Genomic DNA, 10261 nt, shown 5'->3' with positions numbered 1-10261 from the left:
ACGCTTTTTTAAACTCCCTATCTGCTCCATCAAGTTCACGAAGTAGAAAGAGCGATTTCTGCATGCGCGCACGTTTCATGATCTAGGTCCTTGCACTAACCAAAAAAGAACTGCATGCCATGAGATAATTGCATCTTAGCAACCTTCAAGATCTCAAGTAGATCTCTGATATGCTAGCACACGCCGAAGGAAGCATCTTCAACCCAGAAACTTTCTATCTTGTCAAAACACCTATTCCCTCAATAAGCCTCCAGAAGATGAAGTTAAGGTGAATTATAGCTATAACTTCAACGGCAGAGAACGGCATTGGATGCAATGATATCAGATTTCCTCATGATAGAGCTCGAACAGAGGCTGCCATAGTCAAGTCTCGGAAGTAGCGTTCTCGATTGCAGGTTCATTGAGCAGAGTTCATCACTAATTCCTGCGAAGTGCCCTTGTCCTAAGGGACTTATGATTATGGCATTCATGCACAGTGCCTTTTGCTGTACACACAATTACTACTACGCCTCTGTGGATCGACATGCAAATGTGTACATGGGCGGAAATCAAGATGGCCCTAAGATCACACATGCACGAGGATCAACGCCGTCACTGAGTCCGAAAATGTCTCTTCGAATTATCAGTTATCTTAAATGCTATAATTCGCGTACATTTATGCCGAGAATCATGCAATCGTTATTGCGACTGCTATATAAGCATTACTAAACTCTTGCCCACGTAACGCACAGTATATTGTCTAATCGTACCATCTGTACATCCTACCGTCCAGTCTTATCAAGGCGCTTTAAATATTCTCCAACACCTCCAAAAGGTGTCTTCAGCTCAAAGTCGTCAGATTGAAGTACCTTGCCACCTCCCGATCATAAGTTAGGAAGGAGTAAGTAACTCAGTCACCAATACGACTGCGAGGATCGTCTTCTGACATGTAGTCTGCACAGCCTCACAGCCAACAACGGCTCAAGACGGGTACATGCGGGTCACTTCGAGTCGTTGTAATGCTGGGATGTGTTTGCGGTGGCGATCAGATTTTTGAGTGCGACCATCCAGTTCCCGATGGTATGATGTGGTGGCGATATGGAGGCTGTGTCGGACGCGGGCGCAGTGCTAGCCGGTTTCGGGGCTGTGTCTAGGATCAATGGTTCGCGCAGGAACGGCGGGCTCTGGAACGTCTACCGCGGGACCAGCAGTCCTGAACCTTTCTTGGAATTTCTTGGACGTCTTGTCCATCCTCTAGTGTCCTGGAGACCAATTGTGACGCCAAATGGCACATAGTTTGAAGAATGCTTTGAAAGGGCATATAGCATTGGCTACTACAACAGGAATAAGTTGGCAAAAGTATCGGAATCTTTATCTTGTGGATATATAGAACCAAACATGGTAGGTAAAAATGACAGCTGCGTAACTCATGACCCATTTCTATGTGATGCAACGGCACCAGGACGCCAAACTCCTCCCTTGAATGTACTACACCAAAGGTATCTCTCGCGCCACGCAGAAACATTACTGCATAGAATCGAAGGCCGTCCTCATTACAAAGCTGCTACTCATCTAGTTTCGACATGCCTCTCCCTCTCTTCGGACTGTTTGCACGGCTCTTAATTCTCTCCCGGCTGTACGTCCGGCTCAACTCAAAGGTACTCGGGGGCCCCAACCCTAGGCCCGTCCCTTCTCTGACCACGTCTCCAGCAGTCGTGGTGCCAAAGTAACTCGGTGCACCTGGCGCGAGTTCGGTCTTGATCTGCGGCGTCGCCCAGCCACTTGTCTTTCCCACCTTGGACCCCTCAGAGGAGTCTGAAAGCTCATTGTCCGAGGAGTCCAGATACGTCTCTTCAAGTTCAAATTCGTTCGCTGCATCGCCATCTTCCAGGTCAACACGTTCGTAAGGTTGCTGGGCATTGGAGGAGGAGCCACCAAGGCCAAAAAGCTTTGCTGGGAAACTGCGCCCTCGGCGGCGGTGAAGAGGGTCTTTGCCCTGTTTGCTCTTGAAGAGCTTGATGATGGATTGCTTGGCCGCATTCCTTTTTTCCTTTCCAAGAATGAGGCAAAAGATGAAGATTATAATGAATATCATGATGAGGAATCCAGGAATGCGCTGCGGATTCTCGACGAAAAGCCGATGCCAGTCGCTGTCGGATTCGTACTGTTTTGGTATGCCTCCGGGGTATTGGAAGTCTGCTGGTATACCGGGTACGTTGGAGCCAAAGCCCACTGCGAGGGCTTCTTCGGAAGGCGGTGGAATCTCACTGGAAGCGTACAAGACCATCTTTCCCAGTGTCCAGCTCAGCTCCACCTTGTTGATCTTGTTGACTGCTTGAAATGGGTCGAGGAATCCCTTGGCCTTTGCATTGTCGATGACTTCCTTGGTGGTGTTTGTGCTGCCGTTCAAGTCTTCAATGCCAACTCGGGGGACGCCGATCCCATCGTGCAGCATGTTGATGACCCAGGACGCCTTGAAACACACCTCCCGTGCCTTGTCCTCGTCGACTTTGTGACCCCACTTCTTTTTCTTGATGCCTTTTTCTATACTCTTCCAGTCTTGACTACAGAACTCATCCACTCGCTCCTGATAGGTCTTGAGGTCGTATGCCTTGTGCTTGTATCCGTGTTCGAAGATCTCATGCGTGGTATGCCAGTACTCGGATACGCCTACAAAGTGGTTTACGTTGAAATCGATAGCGGGAACATGCTGTCCGTTGATCAGGCATGGCGAGTCTGTGCACTCTTTCTCTTTCTCCAACAATGGAAATGTACGATGCAAGCACTCGGAAAACTGTCCGGTCCCTACTAACTTCGCTGCAGCTTTCGGTTTTGGTTGGTCGTCATCATCGTCGTCGTCGTCGTCTGAGTCGATCAATTTGCCATCTTCTGTGACCTCCACCTTGAGATCCGCTGGTAGGCAAGGATCTGGTAGCTCCTTCTCCGCGCTGGACTCCAACAACGCCTTGACGTAGCGCTCTCTTGCTTGGTTGACTCCAAACCCCAGCCATGTCGTCACAAACACCTTGTGTTCGAGCGGTGTGCCGTCGATCGCACGCAAACGCATGAGCGTCAAGTCGTTCGCATGCCTCTCCGCTTCGGTCGCATTTGGTGCAAAGGCGATCTGGGCCGACGCGCCTCCCATGTCGAGAAATCCATAGGTGTTGTGACCCTTGCCGTGGTCGTGGTCTTTGGGTCGATCGAATCCGCCAAGCAGGTAGTTCGCTGCAATCCAGCCATAGAGGCCTTCTGTCTCTCCCGGTATGACCTGAACATGCACGTCGCAATCCGGTAGTTGGAACTGGGTGGTGCTTCGCGCGAACTCGCAGACTTCCTTCAGTACCTCCTTCCGTTGGCGCTCGGGGAGTATGCGCATGCCCGCTGTCGCAAGCAGGAAGAGGGGGGTGTTTGGGACTTCTTCGAGGGGGACGTATTTGAGCGCATGGCTGAGGAGCTTGTCGAGGTGTTCGGAGCCGACATCGTGGGGGTGTTCGCCGAACGTTGAGATGCCTGTTCCATCGCGTGTTAGTTCCACGGGGTCAGTGTTTCCCACACTGGCCACATACCTGGGTGTATCTTCTTAGTCCAGTCCTCCTTCGTTTCTATGACCGGCAGGCTGTGTAGTTGCGCATCGCCAGCCTTCTTGCGGGCGGCGTCGTGGTTCAACCATCGGTAGATGTGGACGCGCGTCCCCTAATCATGGTCAGCTATAACCCTGCGATAGCTGCTCAGCAACAACTTGAGAACGTACAGAGGACCCAGCATCTAGGACAACACCGTATCTCCCTATGTGCCAAGTAGTGTCAGCGTCCAAGCCATGTGGTGGGTATGGGGCTGCACGGAGGGCATGGCGTACACTTTCCCATTGGGAGTAAGGGTCCGAAGAGCGTTATTGAGTAAGGCGCATGCAAATGGCGACGGTTGCTATTACAAGATGTACGTAGGAAGGCGGGTAACGGCGCGGCCGAGTCGAATAGGAGATGTGAGCGAAACGAGCGACGTAGGGAGCGGCGACGAGTTGTGGTGATGGCGGATAACGAAAGGTTGAGCCTTGGACCCTGCTGTCGGCGCCGCTTCCAGAAGGCGCATGGATCAGCGTCCCGCTGCGACGTTTCACGTGGCGGGACAGATGTGCCACCAGTTACGGGCCATTATGACGCCATTCTCCATTACTTTACGCGACCGTTGTTCACTTTTGCGCTGCAGTCGTTCTCATTTACTCAGTAATGGAGTGGCTGCTGCCGCGAATACCACAAGCAGATGGAGGCCGAGTTAACCTGGCACGGCGATTTAGTTGCCTGTGCCCGGGTGTCACTTCAAGTTGACACCCAAACGTTGTACCGCGCAATCCGAATGCCCTGGGCAGGGCCGGCAATAACTGTGAACAGCACTGTCATGCACGCGGAGTGACTGTGACGCGCAAACATTACTCATGCTGGGTCTGTACGCAAAACATGTCGGACCATGATTGAGTCCCACAGGTAGAGTGTCTTGTGACCGGACGGCAGGAGCCATTACGGCAGTGTGACTCGATGAGGTCGAACAGGGCAAAAACACAAGCTGGAGAATAGCCATGCATGGTGTTTTTGTTGTGTTCACAAGGCACAGGGGAGCCAGCTGGAGCTGTCATGATCGCGTGGAGGCTGTTTTGGGTGATTCGGCAAAAAAGTGGGCCAGGAGAAAAAGTCGGGCAAAAAAGAAGTTCACGGGACCTAAAATTTCCCATCTTTCGCTAAAAAATGACCTCGAGGTGATTTGAACACCTAACCTTCAGGAGGCTCCAGAGGAACTGGAATCTGACGCGCTACCATTGCGCCACGAAGCCGGACTTGTTGATGGAATTGAGACAAAAATTTTCGTATATAATAGCATGACCTATCATTGATCCAAGAAACGGACTGCGCGGTCATCATCCATTAACCCCGCCCGACGGTGCGAGTCGATATGGAAAGAGTGGGTCAACCGCCAGCCTCTGAAAAATGATTTCTTCACCTCAAGAAATCGCTATCGTGCCTGAGCATGGGCTCCGACTTCATCATTGCATAATGGATAGTCATCTAGCAGCACCTTCAGTCCTCCATCAAAAACCCGAGGAATGCCTTGGCAATCACAACCCCGTCATGGTGCTTGCCGACCCTTTCCAGCGCATCCTTTGCCTGCTCGTCCTCGAAAATACCCTGCTCGGCTCTCATCTTGACCAGATACGTCACAATCGGCTCCGTGAATTCGGGATGCCCTTGCACCGAGATGAGCTTGCCCTTCTTGTACATGCCCTGTACCAGACAGCGTGGCGATCCACCGAGCTTTTCCACACCCTCTGGATACTCAAAAACGATATCCTTGTGCATCTGGTGAATCGCCTGTAGAGGTAAGTAGAGATCACCAGGATTACTGTGGCTGGAGACATACCAAGGTGTCCTGTTGGAAGATCTCTTTGCCCTTCGCGGTAAGTTGTACTGGCAGCACCGAAATCTCCCATCCGTCGTCGCTGCGTCCGACTTTCGCACCTGCAGCCCTTCCGAGGATCTGGTGACCGAAGCAAACACCAATGACACGGACTCGGTCTTGCTCTAGTAGTTTCTTGGTAAAGTCGACCAGCTTCAAGATCCATGGGTCATTATCGAATGAATTGTGCTCTGTTTTCCATGAGTCAGAATAGCGATATTACTCTACCAGCCATTACTCACTCGAGCCCGAAATCAACACTGCGTCTATGTTCTGCAAGTCCGGATACTGCTGTGCTGTGACCACATCGAATGCGCTCAGCGCTAGATCTTGTTTTGGCGACAACCCCAGTTCCTGGGCTGCCCTCTCCAACAGCGTAGTGAAGATGCGATCATATCTGCCATATTCATCAACGATAGCTGCTGGTGGCGTATCGCACTCTAGAATAGCTATTCGCAATGGCGTCCTCATCTTGTCGGGAACTCGGGAATTAATGTTGCGAGTTGTGCAAGATGACGCCGCCTTTGATAGCGGAAAAGGACGGCGAGTTCGGAAACACTAGCGCGATCTGGCTGGTTCGCACCTGCACCTAAGGCTTATCAACGTCCCGGGGTCCAGCCACCTGGAAACTTCCTCTTCGCGTCACTCGGATTTACGCCGACTCGTCTGCACTTGACAATTAAAGAACTCTTGCGCATAGTCCCAAACCATCGCGATCCTGCTACTATGCCGTCCTCTGCGTCCGAGCGAACACCGCTACTTCGCTCTACATCGGCAAACCACCCCGTCACCGAAGATGCTGTCACATCCGCAGAAGTAGCGCAACAGGGTCAGGGCGCTGCGCCTCAGTTTCCAACATCGTGGAAAGCCAGAAGCGGCTCACTTACCCAATCTGTCGACCCTGGCAGTGTGCCCCCAATCACGGACGAAACAGACAGCCTAACCAAGTTTCAAAAGAATGGGAAATTAGAAGGTGTTGGAGAGTGGAAGTTTAGATTCGTGTTTGGTGGTATTCTACTTGGTTACTTTGTGAGTCCACATTCAGAGGTCATCCCATACATGGCTGCGCATACTGACTGTGCGACGGCAGGTTGCCATGTTTGACTCTACTCTTATGGCGTCAAGTCATCCAGTCATCACGTCGTACTTCCATGCATCGAATTCAGCCTCCTGGTTATCAACGGCTTTTCTACTCACATCGACCTCGCTGCAGCCACTAATGGGTCGGCTCTCAGATACTGTTGGTCGTCGACCATTGTATCTGGCTGGTCTCATTGTTCTTGCAGCGACGACCGCATGGTGCTCTCTTGCGCAGACCATTGGCAGCTTCATCGCGGCCAGAGCCTTTTGCGGTATTGGTGCAGCCGGGGTTCTATCGATGGGTAATATCATGACCAATGATCTAGTCAGCATTGAAGTACGAGGTACCTACCAGGCATACATCAATCTCTTCTATGGAGGCGGTTCGGCTTGTGGGGCAGCGTTTGGAGGCTTTCTCTGCGACAAGTTAGGATGGCGGATGACTTTTGCCATACAGATACCGATCCTTGTCATACTCTTGATAAACGGCATTTTCACCACGCCCTCTTCGCTTGGCCCAAACCTAGCCAAGCGTTATGGACTAGGTCTGAAGGAGGGTCTGAAGGGATTCGATGTCGCTGGATCCATCTTGCTGACGGTATCGGTCGCGTTCCTTATACTAGGGCTCAATCTCGGAGGCAACATTTATCCATGGAAGCATTGGATCGTTGTCACATCGCTCGTCATCGCACTGGTGACAGGCGCCGTTCTTGTTAGAGTCGAGTCAAAAGCCGCGCGAGCAGTCATGCCTCTGCCCATGTTGTTCAGCAAACCAAGAGGCAGTCTCGTCTTCAACAATTTCTTTGCACAGGTTGGCATGAACACCATCCTATTCAATGCGCCCTTGTACTTCCAAGCGGTTGAGCTCGAGACGGCATCCGTCTCTGGGTTCCGCCTTGCGGGCCCGTCGGTCGCCTTGACGATATGCGGCGTGTCCGCAGGCTTCATCATGACCGCGACTGGCCGGATGAAATGGCTTATTGTTGTTGGCTCACTTTCAATGCTGTTGGGCGCTACCTGTCTGTCTCTGATGTGGGATGGTATCCCCAAGTGGCTTGCCACCATCTTCCTGGTTCCATCTAGCATCGGCCAAGGTCTGAGTTTCCCAGCAACGAGCCTCGCGGTACTTGCAACAAGCACACAAGAAGACCAAGCGGTCATGACCAGCACACTCATTCTGTGGCGCAGTTTGGGCATTGTGATGGGTGTTTCGTTGAGTAGTCTCATCCTACAGAACGCCTTGACGTCGTATCTTGAAACACTCGTCACTGGTCATAATAAGGCAAAGGTATGTCCTACTTCACTCCCGGGCAGCGATATCACGATGTCCTCAACGCAGGTGTGGAAAACCAGGGACAGTTCATCACCCGTGCTACGCAACTTCAGCATGTCTTTCACTTCTGCTCTGCTTCGAATGTATTCATCTGGAGGTAGTGGATCTAGTCAGACTGCCGTCATGCTGTCATTGCTTCAATTTTCCTGTGCTGATAGGTGCGCACAGATCATCCAACACGTTCGCAAATCGGTCCGCAGCATCATTGAACTCGATGCTGTGCACAAAAGTCAAGGTCAGTCTTACTTGCCGCCAGGGAGATGCTTCCCTCCTTCAAGCCAAATACGATGTCGCTTCTCTACTACAACACTGATACTGACCTCTTCCACAGTGATTGAGGCATACAGCCGTAGTCTGCGACTAGTCTTCATCTCGGCAATCGCTATGTTCATCATAGTGAACATACTAGTGTTTGCGATCGATCTTCCGCAGCTCAACAAAACCAAAGCGCCTGACGAAGAAGAGGAGTCAACGTAGTACAGCCTGATTTGATCCTGTGACAAGGCGGCCAGAGATCGTTACGAGCTCGATCCGGATTGTGGACTATTGCGTATCTGGTGACTAATTACAAAGACCACCGGGCAAACCAATCCAACATGTAGGGCGTAGCATCCCATGATGTGGGCCCATTCCTCAATGTTTCGAAAGGCTCCCCTTGATTTTTGCGACTCGGCCAGCCGTGACCAAACCGCTGGATCGCTCTGTGAATGACGACATCATTAACATCGTTACACTGCCATCGACTCTCTGAAACGGTTCCATTTTCCAGTTGCTCCGTCGAGGGGCTGCTCGCACACTTGTCACGCTTCGCCCAGCTCTCAACCCAACTCAGTACTGGGATGAACGGTGGTGGCGATTCGCTGTTGCCATCGTAGGGGACCACACTGTCGTTGAGCCCGTGCAGATTCATGTAAGGGAGCGCCCTATCTTGTAAGCTTGGGACGCAGTCCTTCTCAAATAGAGGCTCTGTCAAGCTTGAGTCAGGATAGAACGAGCCTGCCACGGTTGCAAACGCAGCGAACTTTTTATTGAGGTGCGCATCACACATAAGCAGTCCAGTCAATCCGCCCCCGTTAGAGAGGCCGACGGCATATACGCGGCTCTCATCGATACACAAAGTCGACGTCAGGTGTGCGAAAAGTTCGGCGACAAAGATTCGGTCATCGATCACAGAGGAAGTGGGGGCTAACGGGTCGCCTAGCCATTGCACCTACGCATTGCAGTCAGCCTCGGATTCATGCAGCACTAACGAGAACTTACGCCGGGTGCCTGAACGTTCATGCCCTCTGGATATACCACGATAGTGTTTGGGTTGAAGTCAGGGTTGGATAGCTCGCTAATGGCCTCCATGCTTCTTGCAGGCTGTTGCTGCCCATGAAACGCAAACACAAGCGGCAGAGCTTCATCGTTCGAGGCCTTGTACTTGGATGGCAAGTGCAAGATGTATTCGCGCTCGGTGATATTGCCGATTACCGATTTCGAGGACAAAGTGACATTGCTGGTGGATTTGCCCGGTGTGAGTCCTGAGGGCAAGCGAGTTCCACAGCCAGAGCTTGCTGCGAGTGCGATAGGGCAAAGGAGCGAGATGAGAGATAAGGACCACATAGTTGTGACTGCAAGAAAACAGAGATAAAGACGCGTGCTATTTGAGATGAAGTCGACAGACCAGAAATCTGGCTATGACGGCTTTTCGTACATGGGAAATTACGGGCGAACAAAAGCGCCGTTTGTGCTGACACAAAAACCCGTAATCGGTCCTTTGAATAGTAATCATTGATCGCTCTCAAGGCAGTGTAGGATAGCATCGCGAAGGTTGCTGTGGTACTAAGTATACCTGTACAACTTAGAGGATTTTCTTTTCTATAACGTAGGTGCATGCTTCGCGGATTAGCAGGCTTCACGAAATACCTATACTAGAACCTTACTAAAACTACTTCTACTCTATAATACTCTATTAGCTACACTAGATAGTACTATTAGAAGAGACTAGAATATAAACTACACTTTAAGCTATTAAATAAAATATAACTCTCTTATTATAACGCGCTATAGCTACTTATTATAACGCGCTATAGCTACTTATTATAACGCGCTATAGCTACTTATTATAACGCGCTATAGCTACTAATAATATATCTTATATAATTTTATAAGTAGACTATAAGCTAATAATAATATATTTAAATAATACTAAAGAAAGAGTAATTATTTAGTATATACTTAACTTAGTTAAGTAAGAATTTCTCTCTTACTTTAAAGATATTGTGCTGGTGCATAGAGTTTCTTAGTGTAAATTAGCTATTTAATCATCTAAAGATTGCTAAGAACAAGAACTTTAACAGATAAGAACATAAGAGAAAGTAATAGTATTAGAGAATTATCTTTTTTCTTAAGACAAGAATAGCTTTTTAGATACTAGATACT

General features: G+C 50.2%; 4 protein-coding genes and 1 non-coding gene across 5 annotated transcripts; 1 reads left to right on the top strand and 4 right to left on the bottom strand.

The window, feature by feature from the left end:
• Positions 1-1288: 1288 nt before the first annotated feature.
• BKA58DRAFT_372418 (nucleoside phosphatase family-domain-containing protein) lies at positions 1289-4031 on the bottom strand. The gene is made up of 4 exons (XM_046169129.1): positions 3836-4031; positions 3731-3765; positions 3546-3672; positions 1289-3489 (listed from the first exon to the last, which is right to left on the bottom strand). The coding sequence occupies exons 1-4, from the start codon at positions 3843-3845 to the stop codon at positions 1544-1546; spliced, it is 2118 nt and encodes a 705-aa protein (XP_046030807.1). The 5' UTR covers positions 3846-4031; the 3' UTR covers positions 1289-1543.
• Positions 4032-4719: 688 nt separating this feature from the next.
• Positions 4720-4804, bottom strand: BKA58DRAFT_t3. Its single transcript has one exon. It is a non-coding gene; the product is annotated as a tRNA-Trp (tRNA).
• Positions 4802-5961, bottom strand: BKA58DRAFT_372414 (class I glutamine amidotransferase-like protein). The gene is made up of 3 exons (XM_046169128.1): positions 5667-5961; positions 5389-5615; positions 4802-5339 (listed from the first exon to the last, which is right to left on the bottom strand). The coding sequence occupies exons 1-3, from the start codon at positions 5893-5895 to the stop codon at positions 5049-5051; spliced, it is 747 nt and encodes a 248-aa protein (XP_046030806.1). The 5' UTR covers positions 5896-5961; the 3' UTR covers positions 4802-5048.
• Positions 5962-6064: 103 nt separating this feature from the next.
• BKA58DRAFT_10355 (major facilitator superfamily domain-containing protein) lies at positions 6065-8358 on the top strand. Its single transcript, XM_046163789.1, has 2 exons — positions 6065-6453; positions 6515-8358. The coding sequence occupies exons 1-2, from the start codon at positions 6151-6153 to the stop codon at positions 8312-8314; spliced, it is 2103 nt and encodes a 700-aa protein (XP_046030805.1). The 5' UTR covers positions 6065-6150; the 3' UTR covers positions 8315-8358.
• A 44-nt stretch (positions 8359-8402) lies between these two features.
• BKA58DRAFT_305116 (Alpha/Beta hydrolase protein) lies at positions 8403-9442 on the bottom strand (the record flags this gene model as incomplete). The annotated part of the gene is made up of 2 exons (XM_046167046.1): positions 8403-9047; positions 9098-9442. The coding sequence occupies 2 exons, from the start codon at positions 9440-9442 to the stop codon at positions 8403-8405; spliced, it is 990 nt and encodes a 329-aa protein (XP_046030804.1).
• Positions 9443-10261: the final 819 nt, after the last annotated feature.

Source organism: Alternaria rosae (genome assembly GCF_020736505.1).
Source record: "Alternaria rosae strain MPI-PUGE-AT-0040 chromosome Unknown BKA58scaffold_1, whole genome shotgun sequence".
Lineage (NCBI taxonomy): Eukaryota > Fungi > Ascomycota > Dothideomycetes > Pleosporales > Pleosporaceae > Alternaria > Alternaria rosae.
The sequence above is the reverse complement of the archived record's forward strand: the minus strand, read 5'-3'. Positions and strand labels throughout refer to the sequence as shown.